The sequence below is a fragment of the Sturnira hondurensis genome, unplaced genomic scaffold (assembly GCF_014824575.4).
Source record: "Sturnira hondurensis isolate 20B ecotype Veracruz unplaced genomic scaffold, ASM1482457v3 Scaffold0016284, whole genome shotgun sequence".
NCBI lineage: Eukaryota > Metazoa > Chordata > Mammalia > Chiroptera > Phyllostomidae > Sturnira > Sturnira hondurensis.
Window position 1 is genome coordinate 567,760 of NW_028088915.1, and position 22,904 is coordinate 590,663.

Consider the following 22,904-nt stretch of genomic DNA (forward strand, 5'->3'; position numbering starts at 1 on the left):
TTCTATTGGTAGGAATGTACTTAACTGGATTTTCTTCCCTTGGCTATTTCCTTTCATACACCAAGTCTGCTCTTTGGAGCTGAGAGTGTCATGGCTGTGGACCTGGAGGAACTTGTGAGATCACAGAGTCAAGCTCTCAGTTTTTGGAGGACTTGCCGTGCTGCGGTGGCCCCTACCACGTGCAGTTCCAAAACCTCAGGAAGGAGAGTCTAAGATCCTCTATGTTACCCAAAACACCACACACACAGTTACCTGCAAGACCAGTCCCTTTAGGACTGCAAAGAAACCTTGCTCAAACCTTATTTCCACTTAGTGCAATTTCCTTAGCATAAAATATATCATAGCATATTGCAAAATCTCCTTCATTTTTAAGGCTAAACAATATTTCATTGTTTGTATATACCACATTTTGGCTATCTATTCATTCACTTGTTGATGAATGGCTTGCTTCTACATTTTAGCTATTGGGAATAATGCTGTTATGAACATGGGTGCACAAATATCTCTTTGAAACCCTACTTTCAAATCTTTTGGGTATATACACAGAGTGCAATTTCTGGATCATATATTAATTCTATTTTTTCCACATATTTTATTGTTGTTCAATTAGAGTTGTCCCTATTTTTCTCCCATTACTCTCCTTTATCCTGCCCACCTCTCTCTGAATACTTAAGATCTTCTGTTTGTCTTTGGTGTCCTACAGATTCATTGCAGTGGTTCTTGGTATGGGTTCTTTATCTTGCTTGGCGATGTTTTCCCAATTTGATCTTTTGTGTCTTGGTGGCTTTGACCAGTGCTGGATGATGCTCAGCCATTATCTCCTTGACTACCATCTCTGCTGTTTCTATCACCCTTTTCTGGAACTCTGATCATATGATTCTTATTCTATCTGTCTTACTCAGTTCAGACTGATAACAAAATATTATCGAATAGGTGACAACAAACATTAATTTCTAACATTTCTGGATACTGGAAACCTACGATTAGAGCACCAACATGGTAGGGCTCTTGCGAAAGCCCTCTTTTTGGTTTACAGACCACCACCTTCTTGCTATGTCCTCACATGGTGGGGAGAGAGAGCTCTGTTCACTTCCTGTTCTTATAAGGGCACTAATCTCAACATAGCTCCACCTTCATGACCTCATCTAAATGAAATTGTCTCTGAAAGTCCACCTCCAAATATCATGACACGGGGATTACTGCTTTAATAAATGAACCTGGGCAGGGTACAGACATTCAGTGGGTAGCTCTGTCTTTCATATCTTTTAAACTCTCCTGTTCACCATCTGTTTCTCTGTGTTATACCCTGAGAAATTTCTTCAGATCTATCTTCTAGTTTACTTATTTCTCTTTCCTGGTCTATGATTTGATGTTTAGCTTCTCTATTGATTTTTAAAATAAGTATTTGAATATCGATTATTTGCAGTTGATTATATCTGTTTACTGTTGACAACCATCTGCCGGATTAGGTCAATAATCAGAGAATTTGTGTTTGAGTCAGGACAGCAGCCTAAGAGGACCCTCTTCTTCCTCTGTACATTCTTAAAACTATTTTTATTGTGAAAGTCACACATATAAAAGTGTATAAAATGTTTAAGCGCAGTTTAAGGATTAATCGTGAAACAAAGACTTGTGTGTGTACCAATCACTTTATGAAATAGAATATTTCAGTAACTAAGAGGGTACCTGAGCGCCCTCTCCAGCTCCAACCCCAACTTTATCTCCCCAAGAGATGAACACCAGACTAATGTTTGTGACAATCATTCCTTTTCCGTTTATGGCTTTACTGCATGAATAAACACTCCTAAATAATGTATTGTTGAGTTTTTATGTTTTTGAGTTTTTGTACATTGAATCATATTACACATATTATTCTATACTATGCTTCTCTCATACAAGGTTGTGTTTTTCATTTATATGGATACACATAGCTTCAGTTTATCCATTTGGGGTATTAAACTATTCTATTGTGTGAATATGCCACAATTTATCCGATTTACTATTGTTAGACCTTTGTGTCACTTCCAGTGTTTTTGCTGTTACAAATAATAAGGCAGTGAATATTCTGGTATATGTCTCTTGATGCACATGGAAAGAGTTTCTTTATGGTATTTTCTTACTGATGGCATTGCTGGGATACAGCACATGCATATTATCAGTTTAACTGAATAATATCAAATTGTTTTCCAAAGTGACTGTACGAGTTTACATTTCTACCAGCAGTAGGTGAGTTCTTGTTCCACCATGTCACTAACAATTATTCGATTAATTTTTGTTAAATTGGTGAATATGACATTGTATTGTATCTCATGGTAATAATTTCATTTCCCTATTATTAATACAAATAAGCAGATTTTCAGGTGTTTACAAGCCCCATTTATGTTTCTTAGCAAAATTCCTATATAATTTTTGATAGTTTTACTATTAGATTATGTTTTTTTGCTTTTTGATTATTACAGGTTTTAAAAAATGTATTCTTGACACAAATAACTGCTCTCAAGTTGTGGCTTGTCTTTACTGTCTTTTCGGTGCAATTGGATGAACAGAAGTTTTAAATTTAAATGTAGAGAAATCTACCAGTGTTTTACTTAAGAAGTTTTTCCTAACTCCAGGTTATAGAGAGATTCTTCTATATTTTCTTCTAAGAATTTTATATATTTGTCTTTCATTAAGTCTTTGCTCATTCTCCAGTTGACTTTTGTGTATGATGCAAAGGATTTAATTTCAATTTGTAAAAGAAAGATAGCCAATTATTTTAAGATTTGTTACAAATAGTACATCTTATTCAGCTCTATCATTAAGTAAGGTGCTATATTTTGTTTCTCCTTAGGCCATTTTATTTTACTGATTTGGTTTTCTATCTCTATACCATAATTTAGGTAGTGAGTCCTGATAGTTAATAGAGCAAGGCTAGTTTTGAGAGAATTGATATTTTAAAGATATTGAGTCTTCTTACCTGAAAACAGTATAAATCTTTTTTACTTATTTAGGTTTATTTTTAAAAGTTTTAAGATTTTCTACATAAGGGGCTGACATGTTTTGTCAATTTAGTACTAGGTACTTAATTTTTGGCGGTATGTGGTTTTGTAAATTAACTGTGTATTCTGCAACCTTGTTCTAATAGCATTTTGGTAGATTCCATAGGATTTTCTACAGAGATGATCGGGTCATAGATTGCATTTCGTGATTCCATTTAATCTCTCTTATTGGTTTTACTAACTACAACTCTTTATTGTATTATTTTAGTTATTGCTTTAGGGTTTATAGTATATATCTTTATCTTGTCATGGTTTACCTTCAAGCGACATTATACCACTTCACATGTATAGTGTAAGAACCTTAAACAATATAGTTCCATTTCTCTCCCCCCATTTCTCTTTGTGCTATTGTTGTCATACATTTTATTTGTATATACATTATAGACCCCACAGTGTATTTTTATTATTTTTGCTTTAGGCAGTTATTACCTATTTTATTGACGAGGGATTTTAATAGACGTATGCTCTGTTTTATTAATCATTTCTGGGTGGTTTTTAAAAAATATTTTATTTATTTATCTTTAGAGGGGAAGGGAAGGGAAGAAGGAGAGAAGGAGAGAAATATCAATGTATGGTTGCCTCTCATGGGTCCCTGCTGGGAACTGGCCTGCAACCCAGGCATGTCCCCTGACTGGGAATCAAACCACAATCCTTTGGTTTGCAGGCCTGCACTCCGTCATTTCTGGGTGTTTTGTAGCAGAAGCATTTTTCAGAATATCTACTTTGTCATTTTGCTGAAAAAGGAAGTCTACTAGTGGTCTTTCCCTTATAAATAGTCCTCAAAGACAGATAAATACACAAATAGTTGATATATGGATGCACAAGAATACCAATATAATGCATGTAACCCAATCAGTCAGTTACTTACTTTACAAAGCTAGACTCTCTCATAAGCATATTATAGATGATGCAATTGATTATATTAATGACCTTTCATTGAGGCTTTAAGTACATTTTTTGATGCTTCAATGATAATTTCTCTTTATAGTCATTCTTTTATAATGCTGTTCCCTAGATATTTAATGTAAGCAAGTCTCACCTTGTTTGTAATATTGTAAGCAACTTGAAGGTAGTGAATATATTTTAAAGTCCTCTGGTACACAAAATGTCAAGCCTGACATGCAACAGATATTTTCTGAATATGAATATATAGAGTGGAATGGATGAGGTAATGGAAATAGGATAAAACTTAAGGTTCTGGGATTTTCAAACTCTCTAAGTAGCCAAAAAACATATACAAGTCCTAACTATCATTTAAATGAAGTCACTAAAATAGTGTTTGTGGTCACACCTCTTTCTACTTCCTAGAACTTGTGAATCAGGCTTTTTATCAAGTTGGTTTATACAATCTAATATGAGTAAGTAGCTCTGGCCTAGTTTTGTACTTAGAATTCCAAAGTTACCAGGTTTAGCATGCCCCTCCCATTCTTTAAGGAGAGTCAGAATCCACTCCAATATTTCCTTTCTCTTATTCTACTATTTAAATGCCTACAGCATGCTAATTGTAAGATACAAAGAAGTATGCCATATGATTCCTGCTTTCAACAAGTACAGTATGAAGCTGGCATATTAAAAGAGTAAAGGCCTCTGTGTTCACAGTAATCTATTTCCTTTCACTATTTTTATAGTTGGAATCCCAGCCAAGCCAACATACATCCTTCTGGCACTCATTGTAAGTATGGACTACACTCAGGTCATTGATCTTAACTCATCTATTCTTGTCTCAGGCTCATTAACTGAGCTTCCCACCCCACTTTTTGTGTGATAGGCAAATCCACCATAGTTCAAGTTCTTAAGTAATGATTTTTGAAGACTTGGATGAGTTGAACGGATACAGGTTGAAGAGCAAACAAAAGGAAAAGAATGAAATACGTTTTATACTCATAGGACTCAGGAAGAAATCTGCCCACTCCTCTCTTCCTTATTGACAGTGGCTTGGTTTAGGATTTCAACACCATTTACTGGAACTGTTGCAAAAGCCTTCAATTTAGCTTCCTGCCTCCAGGCCCTCTTCACTATGGTTTATTCTTCACACTCTTTATAAGAGTAACCCTTGCACCATTTATCTCCAATGATGTCACCTTTGCCCAGGAGCAGTCAATGGCTCCCCACTGTGCAGAAGAAAAGTGTATCTAAATAGAAAATATTCAGATCACATCAACCCTATGTAATGAGTAACACTCCAAGAATATATAGTTGGAGTATTTATGATTCCAAGAGTATACAGTTGGAGATTTTATATATTTATTCACATAGCTATATATTGTTTGGTAAAATCAATTTGGTATAAGTGATTTAAACTAAAACCAGTTAGTTGAAATGATGATTTGATTGAAAAATAATACTTCCAGAAACACTGTAATTTTTTAGAATTCAAAGTGATTCCCCTTGCCTTTTTTGCTCTATATAGCTAGTTTTCCCTCCAGTTATTCCCACTCTGTGCTGTCTAGAACATCAAATATTTTGAACCAATGTAAATATCCAACCCTTCAGAGGCAATTGAAGCCTACACAAAGCTCCAACAATAAGAAATTGTTTAAACAAATTGTAAAGGATTATAAAATGTATGTATAGTATGCACAAATGTTATGTGCAGTTACTTTATAGTATCTTACTTTGAGCAATTAAAAAATATTAAAAAGTCATGAAAACATGGCCAAATAAGGAGATCAGCTATAATTTAACATGAATATAAAACTCCAAAATTCTGGATCTTTATAGTATTATTTCATGGTTTTATTTTACTTTTCTAATTACAAAAACATTTTGAAATAGTAGCACCATGCTCTAACCAACTGGGCCAAGCACAATAATTCAAAATATGACAGAAAAGTGGAAAAGGCAGACAAACGTGCAGACACACACAATCCACATCCCCCTTAATGATGGCCGCTTCTAGATCTCCCAGTAAAAAGTGAATCATACGATGCACACTGTGTGACAGTGACTCCATTTTATTTACGCAGTCCTCTGCTTTTGAACACTTAGTTTCATTTCAAAAAATCCTATATTTTTGTATGTTTAAGTTTTTATCATTTTTTGTTATCAGTAGCAGCACAAAACAATAATAACTACAAAAAACTGATTTGACATTAAAAAAAATAAAAGTTTGGACAAAACTCCCCAGACTCCTGGAAAATGGTTTAAAAATGTTGAAAGACATAAGCTTTAAAACCACATCCAAGTGTACTAGCATTCTTTACAAACTAGAACTGGTGAGCAGCAATATTCATCTTCATCTTTCAGGTTGTAAACACTTCTAAGAAGTAAATGACCTTCTGCTCAAAACGATGGATTCCTGCCTAAATCAGGCCTTTGGAATCAGAACAGATTGACCACAACTTTCTGTCTAGTAGCACTGTAAACTAAAAGGATTCTAAGATTATATTATTTTCTAAGCTAAGGATGAGGAATACACTGTTCTTTATACTCTATGACCAGGATAATACTACCAAGTAGCAAATTTAATTATCTGAATCTCTTCTAAACTCACTTGAAAAACAAAAATAGACGTCCAGCTAAGATGGAGGCATAGGTAGACATGCTTCACCTCCTCATATAACTAACAGAAGGATAACAACCAATTTAAAAAAGAAAACAACCAGAATGGCAGGAAAATGGAACAATATGGAAGTCTGACAGCCAAGAAGTTAAAGCAGAAACATTCATCCAGACTGATAGGATGGATAAGGAAGGGCACCCAAGGCAGACAGGATGCGCAGTGAGGTAGCGGCTAGCAGACCAGGCAGTCCCGCATTCACGTGCAGATAAAAACCAAGGGAAACAACTGGGGAGCAATACAGACTGCATAATCCAGAGTTCCAGCACCAGGCAAATAAAGCCTCAGAACGTCTGGCTGTAAAAATCTGTGGGGGTTGTGGCAGTGGAAGAAACTACTAGCCTTTCAGGAGAGTTTCTTGGAGAGACCCACAGTGTTCTAGAATGTACACAAACCCACCCACCTGTGAATCAGCACCACGACAGCACCTGGAAGGGCACCATTCACTTGTAAGAAGCAGGGAAGTGACTGAAAGCTGGGTGAGAGCTGAGCAAGTAGCATAGTTTTCTCTCTGACCCCTCTTTATAAACTCTAGCTGTAAAAACCTATAGGGGTTGCAGTGGCAGAAGAAACTGCCAGTCTCTCAGGAGAGTCCATTTGAGGGGCCCACAGGGTCCTAGAATGTACACAGGCCACTCACTTGGGGAATCAGCACCAGGGCAGCAAATGGAAGGATATAAGTTGCTTGCAGGAAGTGGAGAAGTGACTGAAAGCTGGGCATGAGCCAAGCAAGCGATATCCTTCCCTCTATAACCCCTCCCCCAAATGCAGCACCACAACATACCAAAGTGGGTTGCCCTGCCCTGGTGAATACCTAAGGTTCTGCCCCTAACAACATATAATAGGTGCCCCGAGACAAACACATATGGTCAAAATGAAAGAAGAGATCAAAACCAGAAAAAGAACTAAGTGATGAGGAGATATCTAACCTATCAGATTCAGAGTTCACAACACTGGTCATCAGGATGCTCTCAGAAATGATTAAGTATGACTGCAAAATGAAGGAGTGAAGGCTACACAAAATGAAATGAAGCAAAATATTCAAGGAACCAACAGTGAAGAGAAGGAAATGTGGACTCAGATCAATGATCTGGAACAAAAGGAAGAAATAAACATTCAACTGTAACAGAATGAAGAAACAAGAATTCAGAAAAATGAGGAGAGTCCTGGCTAGTGTGGCTCAGTTGATTGAGTGCCAGTCTGTGAATGAAAGGGTCTCTGGTTTGATTCCCAGTTGGGGTACAGGCCTGGGTTGCTGGCCGGGTCCCCAGTGGGGGGGTGTGAAAGGTAGCTACACATTGATGTTTCTCTCCCTTTCTTTCACCCTTCCCCTCTGCCTAAAAATAAATAAAATCTTTTTAAAAATGAGGAGGGGCTTAAAAACCTCTGGGACAATTTTACACATTCCAACATCCAAATCATAGGGGTGTCAGAAGGAGAAGAGGAAGAGCAAGAAATTGAAAACTTATTTGAACAAATAATGAAGGAAAATGTCCCCAATCTGGTGAAGGAAATGGACATACAAGTCCAGGAAGCTCAGAGTCCCAAACAAGTTGGACCCAAAGATGGCTACACCAAGACACATCATAATTAAGTTAACCAAGATTAAAGATAAGGAGACAATCTTAAAAGCATCAAAAGAAAACAACAGTTACCTACAGAGGAGTTTCCATAAGACTACTAGCTGATTTCCCAAAAGAAACCTTGTAGGCCAGAAGGGGCTGGAAAGAAGTATTTCAAGTCATGAAAGACAAAGACCTACATCCAAGATTGCTCTATCCAGCAAAGCTATCATTTAGAATGGAAGGGTGGATAAAGCGCTTCCCAGATAAAGTCAAGTTAAAATTCAACATCACCAAGGCCTTATTATATGAACTGTTAAAAGTACTTATCTAAGAAAAAGAAGAAAATCAAAACTATGAGCATTAAAATGACAACAAACTCACAATCATCAATAACTGGACCTAAAACAAAAACAAACTAAGCAAACAACTAGAACATAACAGAATCACAGAAGTGGAGATCACGCAGAGATAACCTGGAGATCACACGTTATCAGTGGGGTGGAGGGACGAATTTGGGAAAACGTACAGGGAATAAGAAGTGTAATTGGTAGGTACAAAATAGACAGGGAGATGTTAAGAATAATATAGGAAATGGAGAAGCCAAAGAATTTATATGTATGACCCATGGACATGAACTAACTGGAGGGAATTTTGAAGGAAGTGGGGATACTGGGGAGAGGGGGATAAAGGGGAGAAAAAATGGGACAACTGTAATAGCATAATGAATAAAATATATTTGAAGACAAAACAAAACAAAATACAATAGATATCCTTGTTCTGTTAGCTCTTTGTGCACCTTACACCAATACCACATTGTCTTGATTATAACTTTATGATGTCTCAAAAATCAGAAGTGTTCTTCTAATCTCATTCTTTTTCAGAGCTGTTTCAACTATACTAGGTCTTTTGCATTTTAATTTTAATTTTAATTTTGGATTCAGTTTGTTAATTTCTGCAATACAGCTGCTGGAATTTTGATGTGGGGACAATTGACACCTTAATCATATTGATTTGTCCAACCCATGAACATGGTATATCTCTCCATTCATTTAGATCTTTAAATTCCTCTCAGCAATAGTTTGTGGTTTTTCAGTGTGCAGGAGATCTTCTGTAGTCTTTTGTCAGATTTATCCCAAAGTATTTCATATTTTTGATGCTATAACAAACGATATGTATATATTTTAAATTTCATTTTTCCAAATACTCATTGATAATGTGTAGAACTATAATTGATTTTTGTATATTGGTTTTTTGTCTATTGCAACCAGCCCAGACATGAAGAGACAGCTATGTTTAAAAAAAAGGTATCATAGCAATTCAGCAGAGATAATTTTTCCTACTAATGGTGCTAGAACAATTTGATGGCCATATTCATTCCCCCCCCAAACCCAAACCAAACCAATACAAAAGTTTCAATACATACTTCACACCATATAAAATTAACTCAAAATGAATCATGCACATAAATCCAAAACCTAAAGCTACAAAACTCTAAAAGAAAACTTTATGGCCTTGGATTAGGCAAATATTTCTTAGATGTGACACTAAATGCATAACAAGAGATGCATAATAATTCATAACAAGAAAATAAGTTGAACTTCATCAAAATAAAATTTCCTGTTTTCATCAGACACCATTAAGAGGTTGAAAAGACAACTTACAGACTTTAAGAAAATATTTTCAAATCATGTATCTGATAGAGGACTTGTATCCAGAATATATCAAGAACTCTTAAAACTCAATAATAATACACTGAGTTTTAAAATGGTAAAAGATTTAACAGACTCTTTAGCAAAGAAGATATAGAGATGGCAAATAAACATGAAAAGATGCTCAGCATAGTAATTAGGAAAATGAAAATTAAAACTGTGAGAGACCACTATACCTATTTTAGAATGGGTAGAATTAAAAAGACAGACCATACACACTGCACACCCAACATTGGTAACTATGTGGGTGATGGATGTGTTAACTCACCTTATTATGATAATCATTTCACAATATACTGTATATCAAATCATTGCACTGTACACCTTAAATTTACACAATGTTATACATTAATTTTATCTCAATAAAGCTGGAAAAATCTTTTAAAAAGCTATTTAAAAATTGATCATGCCACGTACTGATAAGGATGTGGAGGAATTGGAACTCTCCCACACTGCTGGTGGAAATACAAAATAGTACAATTTCTTTGGGAAATAGCTTGGCAGTATCTTTTAAAAAATTAAATATTCACATGTCATACAATCCAGCCATTCCACCCCTAGTCATTTTCTCTACCCAAGAGAAATAAACTCCTATATCTACACAATAACCTAAATGTAAATGTTCATAGCAACTCTATATGCAACAGACAAAACCAAACCAACACAAATGCCCATTAATAAGTGAAGGAGAGTTCCAGTCAAGATGGTGGCATAGGTAAACATGGCTCACTTTCTCACACAATCACATCAAAATTACAACTAAACTGTAAGACAACCACCACTCAGAACTGTCAGAAATTGAGTTCAGTGGAAGTCTGACAACTATGGAATTAAAGAAACCACATCCATCCTGGTTGGTAGGAGGGGCAGAGATGCAGAATGGGTTGGTCCCACACCCACATGTGGTGCATAAAAATTTGGGGAAGAGATATCTTAGGAGCAAGGAGTCCTAGTCCCACATCAGGCGCTAGCCCAGAGTTTTAGTGCCAGGAAGATAAGTCCTCACAACTTCTGGCTGCAAAAACTATCAGAGACTGAGTTGGTCAAAGAAACTACTGCTGTCCCAAGCAATTCCTCTTAAAAAACCCATCAACAAATTTACTGAGACTCACGCCCTCTGATATCTAGCAGCTTGAAAGGCACCAGTGGCATAGAGAAAGGAACTGAAGTGTCTGGTATCAAGACAAGAGCTAAGGGACAGCTTTCCCCCAGACAGAAGGGTGGGTAGAGGCCACTGTCCCTTTTCAGAACCCTCCTCCACAGAGCCACAGAGCCAGCAGGCAGGTGCCATATCTGAGTCTCTACCAGCCTGGCTAACACTGTTTGCCTTGATCTGAAGATCCTCTGAGACTCTGTTTCACCCAACTGACGAGCCCACCCAAACCGTTAACCCTGATTTTTCCATATGACTAGCTGGTCTCATGCTTCACAACTTCCTAAATCCTCTCAAACAAGCAACAGCTGGCCTCAGTGAGCCCCAGTCCTAGGCCCAGCACTAGCAGCAGCCAGCCTAGATTAGATTCATAGCCTGGCTTTACCTGGGAATCTTCACACCCAGCACAAGTTGCTGCCACCTCAGATTGCTTTATAGCTCAGGCAAGCGGATCTCAGGGGCATGACCTTTGCCTACACCACCCAGGAAACTGTAAGGCTAGCACACCCAATGTACAGCTACAGACCACTTCAGAGCACCACCATCCTGCCCTGCACAGCTGATTCGTGGAGTGGGGAGGTTGGTGGTCAGTGGTCACAGGTAGTCCTTGCAGCTGACCAGCTGGGTAAACAACACCCCCCCACCCACTGACCTGCCAACAGCAATCAAGCCTCAACTATAAAAGAAAGGTGTACGAAACCCACATGAAGGGCACATCTCAATTAACTGAGCAATAAGGAAGACTGTGCCACTAGACCCTATGGACCCCTACTACATTAGGCCATTCAACAAAGACAGGGAATCATAGCAGCTTGACCTAATACATAGAAACACCGGGAGGCTACCAAAATGAAGAGACAAAGAAACATGACCCACATGAAAGAACAGATCAAAACTAGAGAAAAAAGAACTGAAAAAAACAGAGATAAGCAATCTATCAGATGCAGAGTTCAAAACACTGGTTATAAGGATGCTCAAGGAATTCAGTGAGGACCTTAACAGTGTAAAAAAGATGCAGTCAGAAATGACAGATACACTAATTGAAATGAAGAACAATTTACAGGGAAACAACAGTAGAATGGATGAAGTTGAGAATCATATCAATGATTTGGAACATAAGAGAAAAAAAACAACAATCAACCAGAACAAGAAGAAGAAAAAATAATCCCCCCAAATGAAGATTATGAACGCAGTCTCTAGAACAACTTTAAGCATGTCAACATTCACATCATTGGGGTGGTAGGAGAAGAGCAAGAGCAAGAAATTGGAAATCTATTTGAAAAACAATGAATGAAATAGATTCATCTGATTTGGTGAAGGAAATAGATATGCAAGTCCAGGAAGCACAGAGTCCCACACAAGATGGATGCAAAGAGACCCATTCCAAGACACACCATAATCAAAATGCCAAAGGTTAAAGGTAAAGAGAGAATCTTAAAAGTAGAAAGAGAAGTTACTTACCTACAATGGAGTTCCCATAAGACTGTCAACTGATTTCTCAAAAGAAAATTCGCAGACTTGAAGGGACTGGTAAGAAATACTCATGAAAAGTGGGGAACTACAGCCGAGATTGCTCCACCCAGCAAAGCTATTTAAAATTAAAGGGGAGCTAGATCCCCAGAGAAGAAGAAGAAGAAAAACAACTAAAGGAGTTTATCATCACCAAACCATTATTATATGAAATGTTAAAGGCACTTATTCAAGAAAAAGTTCAAAGCTATGAACAACAAAATGGCAAAAAATACATATCTATCAACAACTGAATCTAAAAAACAAACTAAGCAAATAAGAACAGAGACAGAAGCATGGACACAGAGAGTGTTTTGATGATTGCCAGATTGGGGGGGATGTGGAGGGATGGGTGAAGAGGTGAGGGGATTAAGAAGTACAAATATATAGTTACAGAATAGCCCTGGGGATGTAAAGTACAGTATAGGAAATGGAGTAGCTAAAGAACTTACTTATACTCATGACCATGGATGTGAACAATAGGATAAGGATTGTCTGAGGGATTTGGGGGTGCTGGGTTGAGGGGGAAAGGGGGAAAATTTTGGGAAAACTGTAATAGCATAACCAATAAAATATAATTTAAAAAGAAAACTAGAAGAAATATAAAGATAAAGGTACTTTAAAAAAACAAGTGAATGGATTACCAAACTGGGTGATGTCTATGGAATAATCCTTAGCAATAAAAAGAAAGGTACTATTCATGCAAGTAACAATGTGGGTTAATTCTTAGAATGGTTACTCTGAATGAAAGAATCCAGACAAGAAAGAGTACATGCTATGATGGCAGTTATATTAAATTCTATAAAATGTAACAAATTAGTGACAGAAAGCAGATGGTTGTTGCCTGGGAGACAGGGCTATTTGGGAGGAAAGGAATATAAAGGACACGAAACCTTTGGTAGTGACTATGATGTTTATTCTCTTGATCATGGTGATTGCTATATGAGTGGTGTACATTTCCTCTAAATTTATCAAATCATGCAGTTTTAATGTATGCAGTTTATCTGTCAATTATTCCTCAGTAAAGCTGTATAAGAAAAACTAGGAAATATCAAGAGTTACAAGTGGCAGCAATAACTTTGCAAGATAAAAGCTGTAGTTGATGAGCTTTAGAGATCTTGACTGCAGTGTTTCTCTCTGCACTTTGATAGCTCATTTTTGCTGAGTTCTGACTAAAGCTGCTTTTCACTTTCATGGCTGCCGAAGTCCCCTGGTTACCTCCTACATCTTCTAAGCCTCATGCAGGATATTGGTTAGTCAGCTGGGAGGACCCAACAGCATAACTCAGATAACCAGATGGGGGTGGGGGGCTCCAACGACAGTCTTATGAAAATAAAACTTCATGGAATTCACAGAGCGACGGCTTTCACACCAACCCAGCTAGGGTGGATATCTCTGATCAGGTAGTGGCTAAACTGGTCTGACTGACTGGATGTAAATAATGGGGAGTATTGTCTTAAACACACACACACACACACACACGGAAGGAAGTGAGGGATATCATGGATTTACTAACCCCCCTGGGGAGTCCATGGATGGCCTTCAATGGGCCCATGACCCCCAAATTATATGTACGTTTTGTAAATATATACACTCATGCATTTTTCTGGGCAGAGGGTTTGTAATTTTCATCAGACCCTCAAGGAGCGTCCAAACTAAAAAGCAGCACCAACATGGATAACGCCAGACCCATCTGTCACCCTTTCTTCTCCCTCCACTCTAGCTCCCAGGAGAAAAATCTATCACTTACTCTTTCGATTCTTCCCCGCTGCGATTACAACTACGCGAACCACATCAAACTATTATCGATTTCATTTCCTTTGCCGAGGAGCGCGTACTCCAGGCTGCCCGGCTACTCTACGCCCTCCCAGATTCCTGCTGCTCAAGAATCTGGAGCTGTTTCCAAATTCCTCCAGTTGTACAACCTGCTCGAGACGTTTTCTCTCCCCAGGGACGTAGTCCCTACCCGGTCCTACCACTACCCACCCGGGTTATTTGCTTTTTTTTCTGAGGTTTTGATGGGGTCGTCTTCCTCCGAAGTCTACAAAGAAGACTGCCTGCTTTGCAATGTTCGCACAGCTTTCCTCCTAGGGCTCGCAGAAGAGCGCTCGCGGTTTCTCCAAACTACAGTTGAATTCCAACTCGGATTTTCCACTGCAAACTGTGAGCTTTTCCTCTTGCCTCGGAAATCGGGAAGAGGTCCTATTAAAAGCCTGGCCTCGCAGCTCCCTCCCTTGAGCGACCTGGCCAGCCAGCGTGGATGGGGTCGCTGGGACCCGCGCTCTGCCTTTAGCCACCACTCACTCCACGTGTTCCCCGCCACGAGGTGCAGCGCCCCCTCTCAGGTCGGCGCACACTCCTTTCCTCCCAGACCGACTCGCTGGCGCCGCAGGTGGGGTTCCCAGTGCGGTCTACAGGCGGCGCCCGGCCCTCTTTCCGCCGCCCGGCCAAGGGCGCACGCCTCTCCTTACCCAGCGTCTCAGGCGACCTGAGCAGCAGCAGCAGCAGCAGTAGCGTGGGGATGACGCTGAGCCAGCAGTCCCGGAGCAAGCGGGTAACGGCCTTACTCTCGACCACCATCTCCTCGCACTGGCGGGGACGCCCTGCCACCAGCGCCTGCAGATGCCTGACGGTCCCCGGGGAGGTGGCCGGCGAAGCTCCCTGAACTAGCCGCTTTGCGTCGCATTCGCTTTCGCTTTTGCTTTAGCCCCCGGAGGGCTGGGGAGAGGTGAGAATCTGGACAGATCCGTGACTCAGCATCCCCACCCCCTCCTCTAGAAAAAGCCCCGGCTGATATCCGTGCCGCCGCCCCAAGTCCCTGGAGCACCGCGGGCCCCGCGGAGCAGAGAGACCCGGGCTGTCACCTGTGGAGCACTGCATTTCTCCTCCCTACTCTCCTCGCTTCTCGTGACCACAAAAGTCCATTCGGTCTCCTGTCCCCACGCAGAGGGAGTGGGCAAAACCTTCTGGAAGCGAGGTCTTTCCAGCGAGCGCGGCCAGTGGGCGTCCACACCGGACTCTTGCTCCTCTTGACCTTCCTTAGCTTGTCTCCGCCTGTCGCTCCGACTTCACCTTTCCAAGTTTCCCTGCACCTTTAAACCTTGGGCTGGCGGGCAAGTGGCCCTGCGATCCACCTGTGCCTCTGATGACAGTGAGGGAACGGAGCTCACTGGTGGGTAACAGAGGAGGGGTCGCCGCCGTGAGGCCGACAGGGTCAGCTGCCCTGGGAGTGCAGCCCATGCCACCTGCTCACACCTGCCGGAGAAAAGCAAGGGGAGGTGACCAAATAGAGTTGCGTTTACTGGAAACTACAGTACAAGATCACAGTCAGGAAATTGACACTGACGCAAATCATAGCCATATTCAAATTTTGTCCGTTTTCTATGCATTAATTTTTGTGAATTTGTTTCTGTGCAGTTTTGTCACATGCACACAGAGTGAGAGTGAGAACAAGAGAGAGATTGAGACAGAGAGAAAGAGACATCTGTGACACTGCCAAGATGCTGAAGAGTTTCTATCGCAGGATCACTCACAGCCACCCGCCCCGCCCCCCCGCCCCCCCCACCCCGGCCACACACACACCCTGCAACCACTGATCTTTTTTCCATCTCTGTAATTTCGTCATGTGAAGAATGTTACACAAATGCAATCATACAGTTTGTAACCTCTCGAGGTGGGCTTTTCCCCACTCAGTATAATTCCCTTAAGACCCATTCAAGTTGCTGTATCAGTAGTTCGTTCCTTCTTATAAAGAGTACTGATAGATTCTCTTTTTTAAGTATAGCTTATTGATTATGATATTACAGTTGTCCCATTTTTTTCTCCCCTTTATCCCCCTTTGCCCAGTACCCCCACTTCCTCCAAAATTCCCCAAACTTAGTTCATGTACATGGGTTGTACATATATGTTCCTTGGCTTCTCCATTTTCTATATTATTTTTTACATCCCCCTGTCTATTTTGTACCTGCCAATTATGCTTCTTATTTTCTGTACCTGGCCCCCATTTGTCCCCTCACTCCCCTGATAACTCTCCGTGTGATCTCCACTTCTCTGATTCTCTTATGTTCTAATTGTTTGCTTAGTTTGTTTTTGTTTTTAGGTCCACTTGTTGATAGTTGTGAGTTTGTCATTTTACTGTTCATAGTTTTGGTCTTTTTTTTTAGGTAAGTCCCTTTAACATTTCATATAATAAAGCCTTGGTGATGTTGAACTCCTTTAACTTGACCTTATCTGGGAAGCACTTTATCTGCCCTTCCATTCTGAATGAAAGCTCTGTTAGACAGAGCAATTTGGATGTAGGTCCTTGTCTTTCATGACTTGGAATACTTCTTTTCAGCCCCTTCTTGCCTGTAAGTTTTCTTTTGAGAAATCAGCTGATAGTCTTCTGGGAACTCCTTTGTAGATAATTCTCTTCTTTTGCTGCTTTTAAGATTCTTTCCTTGTATTTAATCATGGTTAACTTAATTTTGATTCATCTTGGTGTGTGCTTCCTTAGGTCCATTTCTTTGAGGCTCTGAACTTTCTGGACTTCCTGGAGGTCTATTTCCTTCACCAGATTGGGGACATTTTCTTTCATTATTTGTTCAAATAAGTTTTCAATTTCTTGCTCTTCCTTTTCTCCTTCTGGCACCCCTATGATTCAGATGTTGGAACGTTTAAAGTTGTCCTGGAGGTTTCTAAGCCTCTTCTCATTTTTTTTTCATTCTTGTTTCTTTATTCTTTTCCAGTTGAAAGTTTCTTTCTTCTTTCTGTTCCAAATCATTTATTTGAGTCCCCGTTTTTTCTCTTCATGGTTGGTTCCCTATATATTTTCCTTTATTTCAGTTTGTATAACCTTCACTTCTTCCTCTGTTTCCATACTCAGTCATGTCTGTGAGCAGACTGATGACTAGTGTTTTGAATTTTGCATCTGATACGTTGGCTATCTCCTTGTGGCTTAGTTCTTTTTCTGGAGTTTTGATCTGTTCTTTTATTCGGGCCATATTTCTTTGTCTCGGCTCACCTATTTTTTTATTATTAAGACTTTTTAATTTTATTATTATTATTATTTTAATTTTTATTTAACTCTTGTTCAAGTACAGTTTTCTTCTTGTATTCCCAGTCCTGCCCCCCAGTGCTCCCCACCTCCCTCCCATGTCCGCCCCCCACCTTAGTTATTGTCCATGTGTCCTTTATACTTGTTCATGTTCGGCTCACCTATTATGTTTAATGGGCAGAGCCTTATGTATTCACCAGGGTGGGGCAACCCACTTCATTGCATTGTGGTGCTGTATGTACCACAATGGTCAGAGAGGGAACAATGCCACTTGCTTGGCTCTTGTCCCACTTTCAGTGACTTCCCCCCCCCCATCCACAGGCAAATTGGGTCATTCTTGTGCTGATTCCCAGATGGGTGGGCTTGTGTCTGTTCTAGGACCCCATGGGTCTCTCCAAAGAACTCTCCTGTGAGGCTGGAAGTTTCTCCCACCTCTTCAATCCCACAGGTTTTTATAGCCAGAGGTTTTGAGGCTTTGGTTTCCTGCNATGCCACTTGCTTGGCTCTTGTCCCACTTTCAGTGACTCCCCCCCACCATCCACAGGCAAATTGGGTCATTCTTGTGCTGATTCCCAGATGGGTGGGCTTGTGTCTGTTCTAGGACCCCATGGGTCTCTCCAAAGAACTCTCCTGTGAGGCTGGAAGTTTCTCCCACCTCTTCAATCCCACAGGTTTTTATAGCCAGAGGTTTTGAGGCTTTGGTTTCCTGCACTAGAACTCTGGGTTGCATGCTTTGTTTCACTCCCCAGTTGTTCCTCCCAGCTTATCTACACATTAATGTGGGACCACAAGCTCTGACAGCCACTGCCTTGTTTGCCTGGTCTACAACCTTACTGCCTGTCCTCTCCACCACAGCTGCCCATCTCCATGCCTTCTACCAGTCTGGATGAATGTTTCTTCTTTAACTCCTTCCATACAGTTCAATTCTCTGCCAGGATTGGTTGGGGTTTTTTTGTTTTTAAATTGGTTCTTGTCCTTTTTTCTGGTTGTGCAAGGAAACACAGCATATCTACCTACATCTCCATCTTGGCCAGAGGTCTCTGATAGTTTCTTTTTTAAATGTATGAACCTCTGCCATCCACACCCAAACAATCTGCTACTTTTATATTTGTACAAGTTTCCTAGGGCCTCCACAACAAAGTACAAAAATGAGGTGGCTTAATTAAAAAATTAATGGAATTAATAAAAGAATTTAGTATAGAAGCAGTATATAAAATTAATATTTGTCTGTTGAATACAAATCTATCATCTTCCAACACACTAATAATGAACAATCAGAAGGAGAAATGAGGAAAACAATTCCATTTACAAGTGCATCAAAGAGAATAAAACATCTAGGAATAAATTTAACCCAGGAAGTGAGAGACCTCTACTCTGAAAACTCTTAAGACACTGAAGAAAGAAATTGAAGAGGACACAAACAAATGAGAGTATATACCATGCTCATAGATAAGGAGGATTAATATTACTAAAATAACCATACCACCCAAAGCAATTTATAGATTCAGTGCAATTCTTGTCAACATACCAATGTCATTCTTCTCAAAACTAGAAAAAAGAATTCTAAAATTTATATGGAACCACAAAATATCCCAAATAACCAAAGCAATGTTGAGAAAGAAAAACCAAGTTGGAGGTATCATGCTCCCTGATCTCAAACTATACTAAAAAGCTATAATAATCAAAATAGTGTGGTACTGGCACAAAAACAGACACATAGGTCAATGGAACAGAATAGAGATCCCAGAAATAAACCCTCATTTATATGGTCAAGCAATCTATGATAAAGGTCAACTAATCTATTTCTAGAGTAATGATAGTCTCGTCAACAAGTGTTGGGACAAATGGACAGATACATGCAAAAAAAATAATAAAACTGGATCACTCTCTCACACCATATACAAAAATAAACTAAAAATGAGTGAAGAACATAAATGTAAAGCCTGAAACCTTATGATTCCTAGAAGAAAACATAGGAAGTGAATTATTTGACATCAGTCTGAGTAATATTTTGGGGGATATTCCCTTGAGTGAGGAAAATAAAATAAGTAAGCAAATGGGACTACATTAAGTGAAAAAGCTTCTGCACAGTGAAGGAAACAAAACTTTCAACAAAACAAAAAAGCAGCCTACTGACTGGGAGAATTCATTTGCAAGTGATATATATGATAAGGAGTTGATATCCAAAGCATATGAAAAACTCATGCAACTCAATCACAACAACAAAAACACTATGATTGAAAAATGGGCAGAGGATTTGAAGAGACATTTCTCCAAAGAGAACATACAGATGGCCAAAAGACATATGGACAGATGCTCAACATCACTGATCATTATGGAAGTGTGAATCAAACTCACAATGAAATACTACCTCACACCAATCAAAATGGCTATTATCAAGTCAAAAAATAACGTGTTGGTGACAATGTGAAGAAAAGGGAACCCTATGCACTGTTGGTGGGACTGTAAACTGGTTCAGCCCTTATGGAGAATAGTATGAAGATTCCTAAAAGAACTAAAAATAGGTATACCATGCAACCCAGAAATTTTACTTCTGGGTATTTATCCAAAGAAAACAAGAACACTGATTTGGAAGATATTTGCACACCTATGTTCATTGCAGCATTATTTACAATAGCCATGATATGGAAACTAATAAAAAATGTTGAATAATTATATTGTACGCCTCAAACTAATATAACCACTATGAGATTGTATGCATACTATGATTCAATAAAAAATAAATTTAAAAAATGAAGTTGTTTAAAACAACAGGAATCAATTCTCGCACAGTTCTGGAGGCCTGGAGTTTGAGATCGAGGTGTTGGTAGGGCCCTCTTCTCTCAGAAAGCTTTAATGGAGGATCCTTCCTTTTCTCTTCTACCTTTTGGTGCTTGCCAGTAATTCTTAGTGTTCCTGGCTTCGTAGTTGCATGACTCTATTTACATGCCCATCTTCTCCCTGTGTTGTCTTATCTCTGTGTGTATGTGTCCAAATTTCTTCTCTTTATAAGGATAGCAGTCATATTCAGTTAGGACCCACCTAAATCCTAATGACTTCATTTTAACTTGATGATTCCTATAAAGGTCACATTCTGAGGTGCTAAGAGTTAGGGCTTCAACATATCTTTTTGTGTTAACACTTCCCCCCATAATAATATGGTGTCTTTATTTCCAAAACAAAGTCCAAGATCTATTTTCTTAGGCCAAAGGAAATACACTGGCTGTAGGACAGCTGGACTCCTGAGGCATAGTGTGCACACTTCAGGGGTGATTCAGGTGGGAGTTAGCTTGGGAGTCCAAATCAGAGGGCCCGTACAGGAGTGGGAAGTTTGTCAGCAGCCATTACTCAGAGCAGAGCTGAAGTGAAGGACAAAGCTGGGGGGTCAGGAAACACAATGCCAATAGCTGGTTCCAAACACAGTGCCAAATGCCGTTTGCCAAGATCAACAAAAATGCCATGGGCCATCCTCTGGAAGGGGATACACAGCGGGCCCTCAAAATGGGAGGTTAAGGTGTCAGACTGGGCCACAAAGAAGGATATAGCTGTGGCTCAAGGCTAATGGATTCTTATTCTCCGTCTTCTTTCTTCTCTTTTCCCTTCTCCTCCTATTCCTCTACTGCCTCTTCCTTCTTGCTTAAGAACATTAAATTTTTAAATTAAGATGTAGTTCATGTACATAAAATTTACCATTTTAAAGTATATAACTCAGTGGCTTTTAGAATATTCATGATATCATGCCACCCTTACCACTGTCAAATTCCAGAATATTTCTGTCACTACAAAAAAAAAAAACCTTGTACCTGTTAGGAATCACTCCCAATCTCCCCTGTCCTTAGTCCTTGGTAACTCTAACTTACTTTCTCTCTCTAAGATTTGCTATTCTGAATAGTGCACATAAATGGAATCATACAAAATATTCTTTGCATCCGGTTACTTTCACTGAGCATAATTTTTCAAGGTTAATGTTATAGCATGTGTTGGTACTTTATTTCTTTTTGTTACTGGATCATATTTTATTAACAGATACACCACATTTTGTGTATTCATTCACCTCTTCATGAACATTCAACCCATTTCTATTTTTTGGTTTTTATGACTGATATTCCAATGAGCATCCATTAATAACTTGTATGTGAACATTAGCTTTCCAGTTCCTTGGGTATATACCCGGGAGTGGAATTTTGGGGTTACTGGCAAGGATGTCCAACCCATGCCCCACAGGTTACATGCTGCCTAGGATGCATATGAATGTGCCCCAGTACAAAATGTAAATTTACTTAAAACATTATATTTTTTGTGTGTGATTATGTGTTGCAGTGTATTTAATGTGTGACCCAAGATGACTCTTCTTCCAGTGTGGCCCAGAGTTGCCAAAAGTTTGGGAACCCCTGGTACAGGGTAATTCTAAGATTCTTGAAGGCCAGCGAGAAGACTCAGGTAGCCATTTAAGAACCAGTCACAACTGGTTCTCAGCCTGGGAGTGTGTGTGGGTGATGTGTTTATGGTACTCACTAAATAATAGTGTACTTGGCTTTGAGAGGTATTGACTTAGGAGCTAAGGCAAGATAAGTCTGTAGGAATCAGCATAAAGACATCTATCAGCTGCACCTAATCTAGGAAAACCAAGGCAGTAAAAATGAGGTAGAGGAAATGAAAAAAAAAGTCTACTCACAAAAAAACAAGTTCCATTCACACACAAAAACCCCAAACATTGGATATAAGAGGAAAGAATTGATACACAGTGCTCAAAGGATAAAAAGTACCACATTTACTTATTTTTGTGAATCCCATCATATCTGGCTTCAAGCTTCTTTTTTTATTTTGGGGGGGGTTAATTATTGTTCAAGTACAGTTTTCTGTCTTTTACTCCCATCCCAGCCCCCACCCCTGCTCCCCATTTCCCTCCCATTTCCACCCCCCTTAGTTGTTGTCCATGTGTTCTTTATACTAGTTCCTATAAATCCTTCCCCTTTCCCCCCTGAGTTTCCCTCCCCTCTCCCCTCTGGTCACTGTCTCCCTGTTCTCTGTTTCAGTGTCTTTGTTTTTATTTTGCTTGCTTGTTTGTTCTGTTAGCTTCCTGTTAAAGGTGAGATCATATGGTATTTGTCTTTCAACACCTGGCTTATTTCACTCAGCATAATGCTTTCCAGTTCCATCCATGCTGTTGCAAAGGGTAGGAGCTCCTTTTTTCTTTCTGCACAATAGAATTCCATTGTGTATATGTACCATAATTTTTTGATCCATTCATTTACTGACAGGCACCTAGGTTGCTTCCAACTCTTGGCTATTGTAAATTGTGCTGCTATGAACATAGGGGGTGCATAGGTTCTTGA

At 39.5% G+C, this 22,904-nt stretch overlaps 1 protein-coding gene across 3 annotated transcripts in view; it reads right to left on the reverse strand.

The window, feature by feature from the left end:
* The window catches only part of IL15RA (interleukin 15 receptor subunit alpha), a 36,478-nt gene extending 21,217 nt beyond the window's left edge, over nt 1-15,261 (reverse strand). For all 3 annotated transcript variants that reach the window (XM_037065914.1, XM_037065912.1, XM_037065913.1), the window contains exon 1: nt 15,005-15,261. In XM_037065914.1, the coding sequence (XP_036921809.1) occupies nt 15,005-15,113 (109 nt within the window). In that variant the 5' untranslated portion in view covers nt 15,114-15,261. The remainder of the gene's footprint in view (nt 1-15,004) is intronic.
* Nucleotides 15,262-22,904: the final 7,643 nt, after the last annotated feature.